Source organism: Salmo salar, chromosome 09 (genome assembly GCF_965601325.2).
Source record: "Salmo salar chromosome 09, fSalSal1, whole genome shotgun sequence".
In the NCBI taxonomy this organism is placed as follows: Eukaryota; Metazoa; Chordata; class Actinopteri; order Salmoniformes; family Salmonidae; genus Salmo; species Salmo salar.
The window spans coordinates 66,247,501-66,269,775 of NC_138299.1; the positions used below are offsets into that span (position 1 = coordinate 66,247,501).

Consider the following 22,275-nt stretch of genomic DNA (forward strand, 5'->3'; position numbering starts at 1 on the left):
TGGATCTCTAATCAGCCTTTAGCAGTATGTGGATCTTGAGAGGCAAGCGGTGTGCCAATATGGCCTGCCCAGATAAAACTGTAATTTACTCCAAACATCCAGCTGCCCATTTAAGACTACAAAGGGGCCTGGAGCAGCCTCTGCCGTAAGATCTTACAGCAGTGGAGGGAACTTTAAAAAAGATGTGGCCTGTCTGTACACCGGCTGGTGCTGTGCCAGACAGAGGGTTAGACTTGTCTCTTGTCTCCCTGTGTTTTGTAAGGCACGTCTTGTACCTCCCATTCCCCTTCCAACCTATTACAGATCCTGTGAAACAAGAATTATCTTTTGATATTTACTCCTAGCTAATGCAGAAATTAAGGCAAATCTGACCATCCACAACAATGACAGTTTGTTTTAGCATTTGAATGGCCTGATCTACCTTTTTGATAGCTAAATCAAAGGGAGTCTAGTTAACTAGATATCAGCTTTGACAGTGTCCCAAAAAATATGTTTGAATGTGAGGACTGGTTACAGTTCACAAGCTGTCACTGTCACTCCCGGCAGACGTCTTTTACATTATCATCCATATCTAACAACGTAACACTCAATGATTTAGCTTAATTGTTATTCATTATGTGAGACTTAATAAATTCAAAAGAAAATAAGTCCGTCCAAAGAAATCAGTCCATCACAGAGAAGCTCATGCTTGAAGCAAGCAGGGAGAGAGGTTAGTAGTACAGTGGTTCCCAAACCTGGGGTCAGAGACCCAGGTGGGGTCCCCTAAAATTTAAATAGGGTCCCCTGAGAGAATCTTTAATCTTGTCAAACACATTAATAACTTGTTTCTCTTTAAATGGGTATAGAATACAGCATTTTAGAGTAAACTAAGGGCCTTTTACACTGTTATAATTCACTTTCATGTTATTATATGTTGGGACAGCCTGTGGGACCTAAAGGTTTGTGAAATATAAAGACAATTTAATATTATTAGCATGTACACTGAGCAAAAATATAAATGCAGCAATGTCAAAGATTTTACTGAGTTACAGTTCATATAAGGAAATAAGTCAACATCAGTGCTGACTTACCACTCCTGTATGTAGTAAATAAGTAGTGAAACACATACTATTCATCACTAAATTCTACTCAATAATAAGTTAGTTGGTGTATTTCATGAGGTTGTGGCTGCCATCTGGTGGTGACTAGAAACAATTGATGGCCCTTGAAAATATTAGTGCTTGAAAAAGTACTTGCAAGTCCTTAAATTTGTCTTGCCACTGTCTGTATGAACCCTGGGAATATATTCCGTGGTTCATCAGACAACATTGAGTTTACCTCATCAGTCCACATGCTTCATTAATAAGTGCATCGATGACGTCGTCCCCACAGTGACCGTATGTACATATCCCAACCAGAAACCATGGATTACAGGCAACATAGACACTGAGCTAAAGGCTATGCTTCCATTCTTGCTTCGAGGCAAGCAACACCGAACCATGCATGAGAGCGCCAGCTGTTCAAGATGACTGTGTGATCTTGTCCTCCATATCTGACGTAAGACCTTAACATTCACAAGACGGATTACCAGGATGCATACTCCGAACGTCCACTGACCACGTGGCAAGTGTCTTCACTGACATTTTTAACCTCTCCCTGACCCAGTTTGTAATACCTACATGTTTCAAGCAGACCACCATAGTCCCTGTGCCCAGGAATGCCAAGGTAACCTGTCTAAATGACTATCGCCCCGTGGCACTCAAAGCTTTTCATGGCTACAGATGTGAAAGGCTGGTCATGGCTCACATCAACACCATCATCGCAGACACCCTGGACACACTTCAATTCACATACTGCCCCAACAGATCCATAGATGACGCAATCTCTATTGCACTACACACTGACCTCTCCCACCTGGACAAGAGGAAAACCTATGTGAGAACGCTGTTCTTTGACTATTGCGCCGTGTTAAACACCATAGAGCCCTCCAAGCTCAACACTAAGCTCAGGACCCTGGGACTGAACACCTCCCTTTGCAACTGGATCCTGGACTTCCTGACCGGCTGCCCCCAGGTGGTGATAGTAGGCAACAACACAACCGCCACGGAGACCCTCCAACATGGGTGGCTGTCAGGGGTGCGTGCTTAGTCCCTTCCTGTACTCCCTGTTCACCCATGACTGTGTGGCCGTGTACAACAACAACATCTTAAAGTTTGCTGACGACTTAACGGTGGTTGGCCTGTTCACCAACAACGATGTGTCAGCCTATAGGGAGGAGGTCACTGACCTGGCAGTGTGGTGCCAGGACAACAACCTCTCCCTCAACGTCAATAAGACAAAGGAGCTGATCGTGGACTATAGGAAACGGAGGGCCATGCACGCCCCCATCCAATTCAAGGGGGCTGTTGTGGAGCAGATTGAGAGCTCCAAGTTCCTCTGTGTCCACATAACTAAGGAATTATCATGGTCCACACACACCAACACAGTCATGAAAAAGGCATAACAATGCCTCATCCCCCTCAGGAGGCTGAAAAGATCCGGCATGGGCCCTCAGGCTATATACAGTAGCGAGGCTACTGTATATAGGCTGTCTTTTTACTGTTATATTTCTTTACTTACCTATTGTTCACCTAATTACTTTTTTGCATTATTGGTTAGAGCCTCTAAGTAAGCATTTCACTGTATGATCTACACCTGTTGTATTCGGCGTAGGTGATAAATACACTTTGATTTGATCCTCAAAAAGTTAGAGCTGCACCATTGAGAGCATCTTGACTGGCTGCATCACCTCTTGGTATGGCAACTGCTTAGCATCAGACCACAAGGCGCTACAGAGTTTAGTACATACGGCCCATTACATGACTAGGCCAGAGTTCCCTGCCATCCAAGACCTTTATATTACTCAATGTCAGAGGAAGGCCCTAAAAATTGTTCGACTCCAGTCACCTAAGTCATAGACTGTTCTCTCTGCTACCGCATGGCAAGTGGTACCGATGCACCAAGTCTGGAACCAACAGGACCCTGAACAGCTTCTACCCCCCCCCCCCCCCGCCCCCCCCAAGCCATAAGACTGCTAAATAGTTAGTTTGGGTAGCTTATGGGTAACTATTTAACTATCCGCAAGGACCCTTTTTACACTAACTCTGTTGACTGTTTTATCTATCCTGCTGCATAGTCACTTTATCCATACATATATGTACATATCTACCTCAATGACCTTGTACCCCTGCACATCAATTTGGTACTGGTACCCCATGTGTATAGCCAAGTTATCGTTACTCGTTGTGTATTCATTCCTTGTTATTATTTTCCTATTTCTTTTTTCTCTACATTGTCGGGAAGGGCCCATAAGTAAGCATTTCACTGTTAATCTACACTTGTATATCAAATTTGATTTGATAGCATCCACAGATGTTTTTCCATGATTCAGCAGGACGTGCTAACAGATGGCCACTCCCGGGTCCCATGTTTTGACACAGAGGGCCTAAGGAGAAGTACATATCCTCTGAGGTAGATGGGTGAGATGTCCCCCTCACGTGGCCAGGGTGCTTAATTTACTGGACTAGGGCAGTGTTTCCCAACCCTGGTCCTCGAGTATCCTCAAAAGTACACATTTTTATTGTAACCCTGGACAAGCACATCCGATTCAACTTGTCAAACCCTTAATGAGTTGAATGAGTTGTTTGTCAAGGGCTACAATGAAACTGACATGTTGGGGGTACTCGACGACCAGGGTTGGGGAACACTGGACTAGGGTGCTTACTGTACTATAGGGCCGTAGGCTTCTAATTGTGAAACTCTTGTGACTGGACCAAAGGCATTTTTGAAAGAAAAAACACTTTATTACAACATCAGCTGCGTCCTGGCTAACGGGTCTTCTGCCGAGTGAGGGATCTTCCAGACAGACCATCAACATTCAAATCCCGCTATTTAGATTTAGCTTCTTATTCTCTTAAAAGCCCATCCTCCCACTTTCCATCTATCCAAGTAAAGGAAATCAAATGTCAAAGCATGACAAAAACTGGACAAGTTTTTGTGAAACCTACAGGTGCGTATAACCTCATCTACAGCTGTAGTTACTTATCACTGTTTGAAGATTTACCGACCTGTGAGTCTACTGTCTTCATGAGGTGTATAGTCGTTAGTCTTTGGAGGTCTCTGGTATTTGTCTGCTCTGCTATGTCTGTCAGTAATGAACAGAGATAAGCCATGGCCGCAGGGTGTCAAAGGATTGAGTCATGCTGTCAATCAAATCTCAATGATTTTTACCTTTTGATTTTGTCTTTGACACTAACCATAGTGGTTTTCATATGTTGTCAGGAGATAAAATGTTGTGAGTTGACGGTTTGTCAAAAGTTTAGAAGACGCAGTTAGTAGGATGAGGATGCATTTTGTGGACTAAAACCAACACAAATGCACTCACTACAAACACACACTCGGACTACAAACATATGTACAGTATAGGCCTAGGCATGCACAGTGTCTTGGCCTATACAGTGCCATCACTCAGCCAGGCGTCTGTGCTCTGTCATCCCTGCCTCAGCAGCCGCCACAGTAGCATCGGTGACCTCTGCACTTCAAGTGGTCATGCTTTATGTTTAGTCTCAAACAGAAGCATATGCCAGTCAGATTGAATCATAACAGATAGCAGTGATCCCATGCAGGCCAATTTTGTTTTTGTATGAAAAAATCCCATGCCGTATTTTTGCCTGACCAACTGTAAACCTGAAGGCAATAAATAGCCCAAAGCTGTCCCTGGAATTTTGAAGCAACAGATGTGTGAGCTGTTGCTTTGGCCCAAAAGCAGCACCCTAATCAACAGCCAGTGGAATCGCGTCGCGCTAAATGCAAAACCTCATAAATGCTATAACTTCAATTTCTCAAACATATGACTATTTTACACCGTTTTATAGATACACCTCTCCTGACTCGAACCACGTTGTCCGATTTCAAAAAGGCTTTACAGCAAAAGCAAAACATTAGATTATGTCAGCAGAGTACCCAGCCAGAAATAATCACACAGCCATTTTCAAAGCAACTAGCATGCATCACAAATACCCAAAACACAGCTAAATGCAGCACTAACCTTTGACAACCTTCATCAGATGACACTCCTAGGACATCATGTTACACAACACATGCATTTTTTGTTCGATAAAGTTCATATTTATATATAAAAACAGCATTTTACATCGGCGCATGACGTTCAGAAAATCTTTTCCCTCAAATGCTTCCGATGATCAGCGCTACAATTTACAAAATTACTATTCGAAAACATTGTTAAAATTTAATATTGTCATTCAAAGACTTATAGATTAACATGTCTTGAATGCCATCTCTTTGCCAGATTTAAAAATAACTTTACTGGGTAATCACACTTTGCAATAAACGACGTGGTATGCCCAGAAGAAAAGTCTAGGCTATACATGTTGGAGCCATCTTGGAACGATCAACCATCAAAAATACTATTGTAAATAATCCCTTACCTTTGATTATCTTTATCAGAAGGCACTTCTAGGAATCCCAGGTCCATAACAAATGTAGTTTTGTTCAAAAAAGTTAATAATTTATGTCCCAATAGTGTTAGCGCGCTCCGAAGGCTAGTGAAAATGTACCGTGTGCGTCTGACTTGTCGTCAGGAATGAGCGAAAAAAATATATTTAAGTTCGTTCAAACATGTCAAACGTTGTATAACATAAATCTTTAGGGGATTTTTCAACCAGGGCTTCAATAATATTCCATTGGGATGGTTGCATTGTTTTTCAAAACGTTTCGAAAAGGGAGAGTAGCCATGGGCGCCGACGTCACAATGGTAATGGCCCATCCCCTGTGACCAATATCAACAGCCTCTCTTTGGGTCAGTTACTACCATAGAAGACTCAAACCACTTTGTAAAGACTGGGGACATCTAGTGGAAGCCATAGGAAGTGCTAAATGATTCACAAGCCCCTGTGTGTTTCAATGGCAAATGTTTGAAGTGATATCCACACATCAGATTTCAGTTTCCTGTTAGGATTTGTCTCAGGGTTTTGACTGCCATATGAGTTCTGTTATACTCAGACACCATTCAAACAGTTTTGAAAGTTTAGGGTGTTTTCTATCCAAATCAAACAATTATATGCATATTCTAGTTACTGGGCAGGAGTAGTAACCAGATTAAATCGGGTACGTTTTTTTATCCGGCCGTGCAAATACTGCCCCCTATCCCTAACAGGTTAAAAACAATTTTGATTTAGTACCCTAATGGTTCTCGTGTCGTTTTATAGGAAGGGAAATTGCTATCACGACCGTTTTCGGCTTGACGTCGGAAACCGAGGCAAGACAGTCGAGGGCGCAGGTGTCACGGTGTTGAATTGTCTGATTATTGCTGTTCCGTGTGAAAATACTGTTACGTGTCCACTTAACATGCGTAACCTCATGTAAATGCAATCGATAGCAATTGGATACAATTAACCTTTGACCATTGCCAACTGAAATTGAGAATTAATGTAACCTCTGTGAGAACCTTGCCTTAAACTCTGAGCGGAATGCTTACCATTTTGTCAGAGTTGAAGTGTGTTGTGGTCTGACATGAATAGTGCTGGTCTATTAGGGGAGCAAAAGTTCTGTCTGACATATATTACACCATGTCTGTTAGATAAGCTCATTGCTACAGGCTTTCTGTAATGTGACATTCATGATATAATAATGAAAACATGACAATTTAGTAATGTTACAGCAAAGCCAGATTCGTTTTTTTTATTTTTTATTTTCATATCTCACTTTCCAAGGACACATACACCAAGTCCAGTGGGTGCCTTTTTACATTGTGGGTGGGTGTGTGTGTGATTGTGAATGCAGAGTGCAACTACCTAAAGTGTTGTGGACTGTGACTGTAGGGTAATTGTACATTAGTGTGGGTGTCCCTTCATGTCCCTCAGTGTGTGCGTTCATGTGCGCACTTACTCACTGTCCTCTGTTTTGGCCATCGAAAGGTTCATGTTTAATAGTGTTAGCATAGGCCCAAGTGGTTTACCAAGTAACGTGTGAACAAAGTACAATGGTAGCACTGTGTGTGTGTATACAGTTGAAGTCGGAAGTTTACATACACCTTAGCCAAATACATTTAAACTCAGTTTTTCACAATTCCTGACATTTAATCCTAGTCAAAATTCCTTGCCTTAGGTCAGTTAGGATCACCACTTTATTTTAAGAATGTGAAATGTCAGAATCATAGTAGAGAGAATTATTTATTTCAGCTTTTATTTCTTTCATCACATTCCCAGTGGGTCAGTTTACATACACTCAATTAGTATTTGGTAGCATTGCCTTTAAATTGTTTAACCTCTATGGGCTAGGTGGGACGCTAGCGTGCCACCCGTGGTGCACTCCATCAACAGCAGGTGCATTTCAAGAGCGGCAAATTTGAATCCAAATAAATGTCAAAATTCAAATTTTTCAAACATACAACTATTTTACACCCTTTGAAAGATAAACATCTCCTTAATCTAACCACGTTTTACGATTTCAAAAACGTTTTACGGCGAAAGCATAAATTTAGAGTATGTTAGGACAGTACATTTACAAGAGTTGTGTGTAATATTTTGTCAATTCAAAGACAGGGTCACCAAAACCATTAAACCAGCTAAAATGATGCACTAACCTTTTACAATCTCCATCAGATGACACTCCTAGGACATTATGTTAGACAATGCATGCATTTTTAGTTCTATCAAGTTCATATTTATATCCAAAAACAGCGTTTTACTATGGCATTGATGTTGAGGAAATCGTTTCCCTCCAATAACCGGCAGTCAAGTCAGCGTCACAAATTAAATAATTAAAATTAGAAAACATTGGTAAAATATTATATTGTCATTTAAAGAATTATAGATTTACATCTCTTGAACGCAATCAACTTGCCAGATTTAAAAATAACCTTACTGGGAAATCACACTTTGCAATAATCTGAGCACTGCGCCCAGAAAAATACGCGTTGCGATACAGACTAGACGTCATGTTGGGGAGATCTAAAATACTATGTAAATAATCCATTACCTTTGATTCTCTTCATCAGATGTCACTTCCAGGTATCACAGGTCCATAACGAATGTAGTTTTGTTCAAAAAAGCTCATCATTTATGTCCAAAAATCTCCGTCTTGTTAGCACATGATCTAAGCCAGCCGGACTTCTCGTCATGAACGAGGGGAAAAAATATATTTACGTTCGTTCAAACATGTCAAACGTTGTATAGCATAAATCATTAGGGCCTTTTTTAACCAGAACATGAATAATATTCAAGGTGGACGAATGCATACTCTTTTATAACGTATTGGAACGAGGGTACCCAACATGAACTCGCGCGCCAGGTGTCTAATGGGACATCATCGTTCCATGGCTCTTGTTCGGTCAGATCTCCCTCCAGAAGACTCAAAACACTTTGTAAAGGCTGGTGACATCTAGTGGAAGCAATAGGAAGTGCCAAAATATTCCTCAGCCCCTGTGTTTTTCAATGGGATAGGTTTAAAGGCAATACAACACATCAGGTATCCACTTCCTGTCAGAAAATGTCTCAGGGTTTTGCCTGCCAAATGAGTTCTGTTATACTCACAGACACCATTCAAACAGTTTTAGAAAATTTAGGGTGTTTTCTATCCATATGTAATAAGTATATGCATATTCTAGTTACTGGGTAGGAGTGGTAACCAGATTAAATCGGGTATGTTTTTTTATCCAGCCGTGTCAATACTGCCCCCTAGCCCTAACAGGTTAACTTGGGTCAACCATTTCGGGTAGCCTTCCACATGCTTCCCACAATAAGTTGGGTGAATTTTGGCCCATTCCCCCTGACAGAGCTGGTGTAACTGAGTCAGGTTTGTAGGCCTCCTTGCTCACACATGCTTTTTCAGTTCTGCCCACAAATTGTCTATAGGATTGAGGTCAGGGCTTTGTGATGGCCACTCCAATACCTTGACTTTGTTGTCCTCAAGCCCTTTTGCCACAACTTTGGAAGTATGCTTGGGTCATTATCCATTTGGAAGACCCATTTGCGACCAAGCTTTAACTTCCTGACTGATGTCATGAGATGTTGCTTCAATATATCCACATACTTTTCTGTTCTCATGATGCCATCTATTTTCTGAAGTGCACCAGTCCCTCCTGCAGCAAAGCACCCCCGCAACATGATGCTGCCAACACCATGCTTCACGGTTGGGATGGTGGTGTTCGGCTTGCAAGGCTCCCCCTTTTTCCTCCAAACATATTGATGGTCAATATGGCCAAACAGTTCTATTTTTGTTTCATCAGACCAGAGGACATTTCTCCAAAAAGTACGATCATTGTCCCCACGTGCAGTTGCAAACCGTAGTCTGTCTTTTGTATGGCGGTTTTGGAGCAGTGGCTTCTTCCTTGCTGAGCGGCCTTTCAGGTTATGCGGTGTACCTGTGGATGTATTTCAAGGCCTACCTTAAAAGTTCTTCTTTGCTTGACATCATGGGAAAATCAAAAGAAATCAGCCAAGACCTCAGAAAATAATTGTAGACCTCCACAAGACTGGTTCATCCTTGGGAGCAATTTCCAAATGCCTGAAGGTACTACGTTCATCTGTACACACAATAGTACGCAAGTATAAACACCATGGGACCACGCAGCCGTCATACCGCCCAGGAAGGAGACGTGTTCTGTCTCCTAGAGATGAACGTACTCTGGTGCATAAAGTGCAAATCAATCCCAGAACAACAGCAAAGGACCTTGTGAAGATGCTGGAGGAAACAGGTACAAAGGTATATATGTCCACAGTAAAATGATTCCTATATTGACATAACCTGAAAGGCCGCTCAGCAAGGAAGAAGTCACTGCTCCAAAACCGCCATAAAAAAGCCAGACTACGGTTTGCAACTGCACATGGGGACAAAGATCGTAGTCAAGGTATTGGAGCAGCCATCACAAAGCCCTGACCTCATTCTTGTAGAAAATGTGTGGGCAGAACTGAAAAAGCGTGTGAGAGCAAGGAGGCCTACAAACCTGACTCCGTTACACCAGCTCTGTCAGGAGGAATGGGCCAAAATTCACCCAAATTATTGTGGGAAGCTTGTGGAAGGCTACCCGGAACATTTGACCCAAGTTAAACAATTTAAAGGCAGCGCTACCAAATACTAATTGAGTATATGTAAACGTCTGACCCACTGGGAATGTGATGAAAGAAATAAAAGCTGAAATAAATCATTCTCTCTACTCTGATTCTGACATTTCACATTCTTAAAATAAAATGGTGATCCTAACTAACGTAAGACAGGGAATTTTGACTAGGATTAAATGTCAGGAATTGTGAAAAACTGAGTTTAAATGTATTTGGCTAAGGTGTATGTAAACTTCTGACTTCAACTGTGTGTGTATATGTATGTTTATTTATTTATTTATTCAACCTCACTTACTCCCATAATCGTGGTTACACTTTCCTCGCAGAAAGTGAGTCAAGGAAAAGTCATGTTTGAGGTAATTCACTCCTGGGATGGGCCTCTGATCATTATTTGACATTGGTTAACCTGGGGAGAGAGGTCATTTGGAAGTGTGGGTTTCACACAGAAATGGACAGACCTAGAGGACTGTGTGTTTGTGTTTGTGTGTGTGTGTGTGTGTGTGTGTGTCAGCCACTAAAACAGTGGAGGTTGAAAGTGGGTGTGTAATATAAAGATGGTTTGTGGCCTCATACTGTATTGTAGCTGTAATTTTTTTTTTTAAAAGGTCTTGTTCAAGGGAATAGTTCTAATTCATGTTTTATCACAGACATGACAGAAGATGTACGTATTTTCCCCATTTATTACAGTAAAACACACTGACTGTACCATCAGTGGGCTACTGGCAAATGCATCCGATGACATTTACACCTGCAAATAGAACTTGATTTCTATGGTATATCAGACTGTCAATTTAAAAAGTTCAACATGCAACATAATATCCCTTTTGGTTTTGTGGACAGAGTAGGATATCACTTTTTCTTCCCACATGTCTAAAAACCTTTAAATCAGGGAGTAACCTTTTCCCTCCCTCCTTCCCTCTCGCACTGACAGTAAGGCCAGATTGTCATTTAATAAAAAGGCATTCCATTTAGCTGATTTTCCACCAAGGAATTATGTTTGGGAATGGTTCCCAAATGCATGCGTCTATTTATAATTGCACCAAGTATGTTTTTAAGGAGGTTGGTTGTTCTACACCTACATTAAAACCATGTGTATCCTACTATTCTTACTGTGCCGCATGTACTGTATATCTGAGGTCGTATTTTCACAATCATTATGCACTTTATGAGCCTCTGTTTCCCGTACTGTAATACGAAGGTAATTAAAAACATGCCATTGTGATGGAAAGCCTTAATAGGATTAAAGAGCCTATCGGCTTGTTGGTTTTTATAGCCGTTAGTGGTCCAGCCAACCAATGGCTAGCAAGCGAGCAGTCAATCAAATGGGCCCGATGCCGTTACTTGCACCTCCAGATGAAGAGCTATAAAACCTTTTTTTATTGACATCAAAGACATCAAATAAAAGTTGGCTGAAGCAACAAGGATGATCTGTTTATCTCTGACTGAGAACATAAGATGTTTTGTCTTCTGGAAGAGGTGTATCTGAGGTGTACAGCCATGAAATATTGCTTGAAGGGGAATAGGCTCTTTTGTCTGGAATGATATTGCACAAAATGTCCGTGTTCTATCTCCGGGGGAGTGAAATAATAATTTTGCTGCAACAGCTTGCCTACCCAAACAAGGTGGCTTTTCTTTTTCCTCTCTGTGGTTGGTGTTGGAAGCCAAGTTTAAAAAAAAAATTTTTACTTCTGTGAAAGAACCGGTCTTGACATGCGACCGTTCATTATTATTTGTGTCTCACATAATTCTCTCCCTTTCCTACCTGGCGTGCCACCAACCCTAAATGGAAACATCCAAATCTTTTGACGGTGTCTGACGTGTTATCTCACCAAGCTGTGCCATCCCCATTTATTCATCTCATATTTGTGGTTGACAGCACTGTATTTCGTGCCAGATGTACAACCGGTATCACAGTGGATCAAATCGAGTTGGATCTTGGATCAGACACTTACACACACTGTCTTTCTGTTGTCGACGACTCCCTTGGTCAGCAATGTTGTCCAGACAACGCAGTCAGCACTCGGGAAAACTCCCTGCTATTGCTCCCTGTAATAGTGATCTGGGGGCATCTGACCAACACTGGCAGAAACCACTGTGTTACAGATGTATAGTCTACCCATCCTTGTTAAATCATACTAACGTGGCAAGATGTAAGATTTGTGAGATGGTTCTGCACAGTCTCCCTTTGCCTGACTCTTGATTAGAGAATGGAAATGCTATCCTGTGCCATTAAAATCCAATTGTTCATCTGGAAAAGCTTACTTTCTTCTTATTTCTCAAAGTTGCCTGTTTTAAAGCCGATCTCCCTGATACATCTGTATGTGACATCACAACACTGTTTCTTAGCAGATTGGTTCAGCTCGCTATTATTGTCGTGGTGGGTGGTCAGGTGGGAGGCAGGCAGTGAATTTTGGGCCGGTAGGCTGGCAGACAGACAAATTATTGACAGTGTATTCTCCTTGAGGTGACAGGCCCTGATGGAGAGAGGGAGTGTAGAGGGGCAGCGTGAGGGTTGTGATTTAAGACCCCTTGGCCGCAGGTCCCGGGGGAGACCGGCTCGTTGTGGGTAGCTCGTTAAGTCCTTCCAGGAGTTTATGGAGACAAGATGCTGAATCATAGTGTATTGTAGCTGTAATTTAAAAAAAAGGAACCGCTGACAGCGGTGTAAATGATAGTGTCAGAGAGGTGCTTCTTTTGGGAAGCTTTCAGATGTTTTTTTTCTGCTGTGGTTGTAAAAGTCACTCAAATATTTTGCCCCTATAGGGAAGGACACGTGCTTCTTGAAGCAACACTTGATCTTTTATCAAACGGTAGTGTTCAGGCAATTATATACTTCACTAAATAAATTAAGCTTAGTAGATATTGTGATGTTCAGTGTTTAGGCAGGGGCAGTGGACTGATGCTTTACTATGCCGAATGGCAAACTGGAACAATTATTTTGGCCCACTCAAATGCAGTATGACAGCCCCAATCATAAGTGACCCTGCTTTAGTGTTTGCCCCTCTGACCATTCAATGTTTTAATGGTTTTTCTATTAACAAAAGTAGATTATTTGTCAGACAGAGACTATAGTGAGAATGACATTGCAAGCAGACCTTACATGTTCCATGCTTCTTCCCTAGTTTCATACTTGCGCTCTTACTAGCCGAAACCAACTTCTTGTGAGTAAAAACTTAGTGTGTGGTGATTCCTTTGAGGATTATTTCATTGATCCACATCAACTCTCTGAAACAGTGCTGCGCTGGCAGAACATAAAACCATGAAGTCCACATTTCAATACAGAGGTCTCATAACCATTTATTAAGTTATACTTTTATTACTCCACTTTATTACTTTTAAAATATTATCAGAGGCTCTGACGATCAATATTTAATAAAGAAGCAATTTTAGCTGGTAACTCATAGCCTCTGTCGAATAAATTATTCTTTATCAGTTCGGTGTTCGCATATTTAGCCTGGAAGAACAGTCTGTGCATTCTTCCTCTTTCCTCAGAGATATTATTATTTACTTCTATCATCATTACTTTTTTCTGTGTTTACATTGTATTATATTGGAGGTTGTGGGGCTTCCATCCCATTTGCATTTCCCAAAAATGGATACAAGGTTTATTGTTTTAAGTATGGCATTTCATTATTCCAATACATTGCCATCCAAAAACAGTTTATTTTTTTCTTAGCCTTGTGCATTAGTAGGTTTCTGCCATGTTCTGAAATGGCCAACATCTTTAATAAAACCACAATTACAACCCCAGCAGGGATGAAGTTGACCATTCCTTTTCATCTTTACACAATCTTTCATCTTGTCTCAAACAACTCTTCTACCAATGTAAATATAATATACAGTGCCTTGCGAAAGTATTCGGCCCCCTTGAACTTTTCGACCTTTTGCCACATTTCAGGCTTCAAACATAAAGATATAAAACTGTACTTTTTTGTGAAGAATCAACAACAAGTGGGACACAATCATGAAGTGGATGAAATTAATTTTTTTAACAAATAAAAAACTTAAAAATTGGGCGTGCAAAATTATTCAGCCCCCTTAAGTTAATACTTTGTAGCGCCACCTTTTGCTGCGATTACAGCTGTAAGTTGCTTGGGGTATGTCTCTATCAGTTTTGCACATCGAGAGACTGAAATTTTTGCCCATCCTCCTTGCAAAACAGCTCGAGCTCAGTGAGGTTGGATGGAGAGCGTTTGTGAACAGCAGTTTTCAGTTCTTTCCACAGATTCTCGATTGGATTCAGGTCTGGACTTTGACTTGGCCATTCTAACACTTGGATATGTTTATTTGTGAACCATTCCATTGTAGATTTTGCTTTATGTTTTGGATCATTGTCTTGTTGGAAGACAAATCTCCATCCCAGTCTCATGTCTTTTGCAGACTCCATCAGGTTTTCTTCCAGAATGGTCCTGTATTTGGCTCCATCCATCTTCCCATCAATTTTAACCATCTTCCCTGCCCCTGCTGAAGAAAAGCAGGCCCAAACCATGATGCTGCCACCACCATGTTTGACAGTGGGGATGGTGTGTTCAGGGTGATGAGCTGTGTTGCTTTTATGCCAAACATAACGTTTTGCATTGTTGCCAAAAAGTTTGATTTTGGTTTCATCTGACCAGAGCACTTTCTTCCACATGTTTGGTGTGTCTCCCAGGTGGCTAGTGGCAAACTTTAAACGACACTTTTTATGGATATCTTTAAGAAATGGCTTTCTTCTTGCCACTCTTCCATAAAGGCCAGATTTGTGCTGTATACGACTGATTGTTGTCCTATGGACAGAGTCTCCCACCTCAGCTGTAGATCTCTGCAGTTCATCCAGAGTGATCTTGGGCCTCTTGGCTGCATCTCTGATCAGTCTTCTCCTTGTATGAGCTGAAAGTTTAGAGGGACGGCCGGGTCTTCGTAGATTTGCAGTGGTCTGATACTCCTTCCATTTCAATATTATCGCTTGCACAGTGCTCCTTGGGATGTTTAAAGCTTGGGAAATGTTTTTGTATCCAAATCCGGCTTTAAACTTCTCCACAACAGTATCTCGGACCTGCCTGGTGTGTTCCTTGTTCTTCATGATGCTCTCTGCGCTTTAAACGGACCTCTGAGACTATCACAGAGCAGGTGCATTTATACGGAGACTTGATTACACACAGGTGGATTCTATTTATCATCATTAGTCATTTAGGTCAACATTGGATCATTCAGAGATCCTCACTGAACTTCTGGAGAGAGTTTGCTGCACTGAAAGTAAAGGGGCTGAATGATTTTGCACGGCCAATTTTTCCGTTTTTTATTTGTTAAAAAAGTTTGAAATATCCAATAAATTTCGTTCCACTTCATAATTGTGTCCCACTTGTTGTTGATTCTTCACAAAAAATTACAGTTTTATATCTTTATGTTTGAAGCCTGAAATGTGGCTAAAGGTCGAAAAGTTCAAGGGGGCCGAATACTTTCGCAAGGCACTGTAAAAGTAACATTTCCCAAATATTTTTCCAAGGAGTCCAAGATTCCCAGCATGAGAAGATAATCCCCGTCACAGGAGAGGGAGTGATCCATAGTCCGGACTTCCCACTCACCTACCCCAGGAGTACCGTGTTGGTCTGGAGACTAGTGGCCTCCAATGACAACATGAGAATCCAGTTATCCTTCGACGAGAGGTTTGGCTTGGAAGACCCAGAGGATGGAATATGCAAGTAAGATCATAAGCATAAACACATATGAAATATGCATATAACATATTGTAAATACAACTAAGACTTATATTACAAATGCAACATATAGACAACATAGCTACACTGTATATACAAAAGGATGTGGACACCTCTTAAAATTAGTGGATTTGGCTATTTCGGCCACACCCGTTGCTGACAGGTGTATAAAATGGAGCACACAGCCGTGCAATCTACGTAGACAAACATTGACAGTAGAATGGCCTTAAGGGCTTTGACTTTCAGTGTGGCACCGTCATAGGATGCCACCTTTCCAGCAAGTCAGTTCGTCAAATCTCTGCCCTGCTTGAGCTGCCCTCGTCAACTGTAAGTGCTGTTATTGTGAAGTAGAAACGAGTGTTCTGCCCTCACAATGTGTGTAAGTATAAAGCTTGGCAGACAGCTTATAACTCCCAATAAAGACCCCGGAGGCAGGAGTACCATTTTTAACCTCTATGGGCTAGGTGGGACGCTAGCGTGCCACCCGTGGTGCACTCCATCAACAGCAGGTGCATTTCAAGAGCGGCAAATTTGAATCCAAATAAATGTCAAAATTCAAATTTTTCAAACATACAACTATTTTACACCCTTTGAAAGATAAACATCTCCTTAATCTAACCACGTTTTACGATTTCAAAAAGGTTTTACGGCGAAAGCATAAATTTAGAGTATGTTAGGACAGTACATTTACAAGAGTTGTGTGTAATGTTTTGTCAATTGAAAGACAGGGTCACCAAAACCATAAAACCAGCTAAAATGATGCACTAACCTTTTACAATCTCCATCAGATGACACTCCTAGGACATTATGTTAGACAATGCATGCATTTTTAGTTCTATCAAGTTCATATTTATATCCAAAAACAGCGTTTTACTATGGCATTGATGTTGAGGAAATCGTTTCCCTCCAATAACCGGCAGTCAAGTCAGCGTCACAAATTAAATAATTAAAATTAGAAAACATTGGTAAAATATTATATTGTCATTTAAAGAATTATAGATTTACATCTCTTGAACGCAATCAACTTGCCAGATTTAAAAATAACCTTACTGGGAAATCACACTTTGCAATAATCTGAGCACTGCGCCCAGAAAAATACGCGTTGCGATACAGACTAGACGTCATGTTGGGGAGATCTAAAATCTAAAATACTATGTAAATAATCCATTACCTTTGATTCTCTTCATCAGATGTCACTTCCAGGTATCACAGGTCCATAACGAATGTAGTTTTGTTCAAAAAAGCTCATCATTTATGTCCAAAAATCTCCGTCTTGTTAGCACATGATCTAAGCCAGCCGGACTTCTTGTCATGAACGAGGGGAAAAAATATATTTCCGTTCGTTCAAACATGTCAAACGTTGTATAGCATAAATCATTAGGGCCTTTTTTAACCAGAACATGAATAATATTCAAGGTGGACGAATGCATACTCTTTTATAACGTATTGGAACGAGGGTACCCAACATGAACTCGCGAGCCAGGTGTCTAATGGGCCATCATCGTTCCATGGCTCTTGTTCGGTCAGATCTCCCTCCAGAAGACTCAAAACACTTTGTAAAGGCTGGTGACATCTAGTGGAAGAAATAGGAAGTGCCAAAATATTCCTCAGCCCCTGTGTTTTTCAATGGGATAGGTTTAAAGGTAATACAACACATCAGGTATCCACTTCCTGTCAGAAAATGTCTCAGGGTTTTGCCTGCCAAATGAGTTCTGTTATACTCACAGACACCATTCAAACAGTTTTAGAAAATTTAGGGTGTTTTCTATCCATATGTAATAAGTATATGCATATTCTAGTTACTGGGTAGGAGTGGTAACCAGATTAAATCGGGTATGTTTTTTTATCCAGCCGTGTCAATACTGCCCCCTAGCCCTAACAGGTTAATCTTTACTGAGATGATTTTTGCAAAACTAAAGTACAGAATAAAGAAAATATTATTACAAAATGATCTGTACACATTCGTACATAAATGCGTACACAAAGAATAGACTCCTGCATGAACCATCACGAGCTAACAATACAATAGGCCTAGCTAGTCAACATGACATTGCAGAAAGGATGACAATTTACCTGACTGGACAAGTGCCACAAAATGACTAAAACAACAATACACATATTATTTATTACATGTAACATAATTACAACGGTATCATCTTGTAACATGGAGATAACTCGGCACTCACATTTGCCAGATACACACCAATGTAAAGTAAAGGAAGCTAAGTTGCATGTCAAAAAGATAGCTAACAAGCTAACACGCTAACACCCAATGTATTCTCCTATGGCGATTAGTTAGCACACATTATCTTAGCATCATCGCGACCCTAAAGGCTAGAATAAACATTTAAAAATGTTAATCTTCTAGAAAGCACAGCTTGGATTAAGAAAAGCATGTTCTAATGACTCAAAAACCAAAGGTGCCTACTTAAAGACGTATCTTTATCCAAGGCCTAGTAGGTAAGGAAGATGAAGCTTATCTGTATGTTTCCGTTGGAATGAGCTCTGAACACGAAGTTAGCTGATTTAAAGCTACAGTACCCACATTTGCCACTAGATGGCAGAGTAACGCAATAGAGCACTATAATACTATGTATAGATGGACATATAGTTATCAGAACAGTCCCCGCTTAGTTTAAATACAATAGGCCTAGACAATCTGGACCCTCTCTTTCTAAAATGATCTGCCGAAATTGTTGCAACCCCTATTACTAGCCTGTTCAACCTCTTTCGTATCGTCAGATTCCCATGGATTGGAAAGCTGCCGCGGTCATACCCATCTTCAAAGGGGGAGACACTCTAGTCCCAAACTGCTACAGACCTATATCCATCCTACGCTGCCTTTCTAAGGTCTTCGAAAGCCAAGTTCACAAACAGATTACCGACCATTTCGAATCCTACCGTACCTTCTCCGCTATGAAATCTGGTTTCAGAGCTGGTCATGGATGCACCTCAGCCACGCTCAAGGTCCTAAACGATATCATAACCGCCATCGATAAGAGACATTACTGTGTAGCCGTATTCATCTACCTGGCTAAGGCTTTCGACTCTGTCAATCACAACATTTTTATTTGCAGACGCAACAGCCTTGGTTTCTCAAATGATTGCCTCGCCTGGTTCACCAACTACTTCTCTGATAGAGTTCAGTGTGTCCAATCAGAGGGCCTGCTGTCCGGACCCCTGGCAGTCTCTATGGGGGTGCCACAGTGTTCATTTCTCGGGCCGACTCTCTTCTCTGTATATATCAATGATGTCGCTCTTGCTGCTGGTGATTCTTTGATCCACTTCTACGCAGACGACACCATTCTGTATACCTCTGGCCCTTCTTTGGACACTGTTTACTAACCTCCAGACGAACTTCAATGCCATACACCTCTCCTTCTGTGGCCTCCATCTGCTCTTAAATGCAAGTAAAACTAAATGCATGCTCTTCAACCGATCGCTGGCCGCACCCGCCCAGCATCACTACTCTGGACGGTTCTGACTTAGAATATGTGGAAAACTACAAATACCTAGGTGTCAGGTTAGACTGTAAACTCTCCTTCCAGACTCACATTAAACGTCTCCAATCCAAAATTAAGTCTAGAATCGGCTTCCTATTTCGCAACAAAGCATCCTTCACTCATGCTGCCAAACATACCCCTGTAAAACTGACCATCCTACCGATCCTTGACTTCGGCGACGTAATTTACAAAATAGCCTCCAACACGCTACTCAACAAATTGAATGCAGTATTATCACAGTGCCATCCGTTTTGTCACCAAAGCCCCAAATACAACCCACCACTGCGACCTGTACTCTCTTGTTGGCTTGCCCTCGCATCATACTCGTCGCCAAACCCACTGGCTCCAGGTCATCTACAACTCTTTGCTAGGTAAAGCCCCGCCTTATCTCAGCTCACTGGTGAACATAGCAGCACCCACTCGTAGCACGCGCTCCAGCAGGTATGTCACTGGTCAACCCCAAAGCCAATTCTTCCTTTGGCCGCCTCTCCTTTCCAGTTCTCTGCTGTCAATGACTGGAATGAACTGCAAAAATCACTAAAGCTGGAGACTCTTATCTCCCTCACAAGCTTTAAGCACCAGCTGTCAGAGCAGATCACTGTACCTGTACATAGCCCATCCAAATACCTCATCCCCATACTGTATATTATTTATTTATCTTGCTCCTTTGCACCCCAGTATCTCTACTTGCACATTCATCTTCTGCACATTCTACCATTCCAGTGTTTAATTGCTATATTGTAATTACTTCGCCACCATGGCCTATTTATTGCCTTACCGCCCTTATCTTACCTCATTTTCACATGCTGTATATAGACTTTTTCTACTGTATTATTGATTGTATGCTTGGTTATTCCATGTGTAACTCTGTTGTTGTCTGTGTCGAACTGCTTTGCTTTATCTTGGCCAGGTCGCAGTTGCAAATGAGAACTTGTTCTCAACTAAGCCTACCTGGTTAAATAAAGGTGAAATAAAAAATAACTTTTATATCACTTTTTTGAGGAGTAGGATGACTTCGGAGACAGGTCTGAAGTACACCTTAAGGGTGCCCTGTCTCATGGCTTTGACTTCAACCTTTCAAACTTAGTTGTCAAACCTGGGCACAGTTTTGACGATGAATCTTGCAGGTTAGATTTGCTAACTTGCTTTTTTCTGTGTGACTGGAGTGTCACCAGGTATTCTTGTCTCCATCTCCAAAATGTGTCTGTGAGACTGTGAACTTGTTTCCATTGCTTGCTGTAGAAATCTTTGAGTTCGAAGTCGCCTGGGGGTTCTGTTGTTATTTTATTCTTCTGTGTCAGAAGCATTGCAGGTGTCAGGACTGCTGGCATGTCCAGATCTGTAGACACTGGAACTAAGGGTTGAGCGTTCATGATGGCCATGACTTCAGCCATTAGTGTGGTGAGAACTGTGTGCTCCAAGAGCATGTCATCCAAAATGCGGTGAGCGACTCCCAACGTCCTCTCCCGAGCTACTCCCATATGTGACACATGAGGAGGATAGAAGGTCCCTGTGCATCCTTGATCTTGAATGTAAGTACTCATCAGAGTCCTCTGTGCTGATCGTCAGTTCTTTGCAGGTTCCAATGTAGTTTGCCAGGACCTGAGTGGAGTTGCTTTGCAGGTCCTCGGATAGAGAAGAATCTTCTCAAAGCGTTGTTGAAGCTGGGGGTAGACAGACTCAATCAACTTGATGTGTATCGCTCTTGTACTCATGCAGGAGAACATGATAGCCTAGGGTTTACTCTCTGTGCTGCTTCCTCTGGTCCGGTGAGAGGTTAAGTTCCAGGGTCCGAAGATATCCAGTCCAACATGAGTGAATGGTGAAGCTGAGGTAAGTCTGTCTGCAGGTTAGTCTGACATCTTTTGGTCTTCCGGTTTTCCTCCGAGTTTCCTGCAGGTCACACACTTATAGACCACACTGGATACCAATGTTTTACTTCCAACGATCCACAATCCAGATGACTGGACTACGCCCTGGCGTGCAACTTGCTCATGGTAGTATCTTACCAACAGAGTGGCGATGTGGTGGTTCTTGGGGATGATGAGGGGGTGTTTCTCTTCCCACGTCATAACTGCTGATGTGCGGCCTACGATTCCCATCAACCTGTCTTCATCAATGATGGGGTTCCCCATCGTGACTTTGTCCCTTGATGTCAACCGTTGAGGTGTGCTACAGCTGATTTGGCCATAGTGTATGCATCTGAGAACACAGTTCTCTCTGCTGCGTGAAAGACAAGGAGACAGGTACATGGGGGCTTTGCATGGTGAGCTGTTTGTGTTCCATCAATGAGTCTTTCCACAGCCTTACATGTTCAGTATAGAATTCTCTCCATTAGAGCATTGCCTTGCATCGTTATAGGTGCTACGAACCCTAGGGGGTTATACAGGCTGTTGACCGTGGACAGGACACCTCTTCTTGTGAATGGCTACTTTTCTCTGGATACTTGTCCTCTGTTGGAGGTGACACCAGGGTGAACAGAAAGGTAGGGGAACTACCCAGCTGTTCAACTCGTCCATGAAGACTTCCCTGTCCATGATTTCGGGGGAAGATGTGATCTTCGACTGATGGAGCAGACTTGTCATTGTTGTGTTCCTTCAAACACTTCCAAGGTCGTCCGTATCTCTGGTTGGGATGGTGACCTCCATCCAGCTCTGTGGTCACTTGGCGCAGTGTTGTGTTAAACAGTCTCTCCTTGATCTGGATGCTGTTAGCGCAAGGGCTAAGGAATGATGTGCGTCCATTCTGTAGCATGTTTGTTTTGTAAAAGCTCACTTTCGCTAGCTTGTGAGCTCTGTCCAGACATGCATAACTCCCCGATGATGACCAAGCCTAGGTCTAGACATTGTGCGTTGTGCGGCCCATTCTACCGATCTCTGATTTTGTGCATTCTCAGTAGATCTCTTACAGCAATCCTTCTCCTGCTTGGGTCTGGGAAGAGTACTGGAATCTTGTCTGGGACTGGCTTCAGATGAGGGT

At 41.9% G+C, this 22,275-nt stretch overlaps 1 protein-coding gene across 1 annotated transcript in view; it reads left to right on the forward strand.

Annotated features, from left to right (window-relative positions):
- pdgfc (platelet derived growth factor c) overlaps positions 1 to 22,275 on the forward strand; it is a 154,294-nt gene that overhangs the window by 73,538 nt on the left and 58,481 nt on the right. Inside the window, exon 2 of the mRNA XM_014211934.3 lies at positions 15,583 to 15,778. Within this exon, the coding sequence (XP_014067409.2) occupies positions 15,583 to 15,778 (196 nt within the window). The remainder of the gene's footprint in view (positions 1 to 15,582; positions 15,779 to 22,275) is intronic.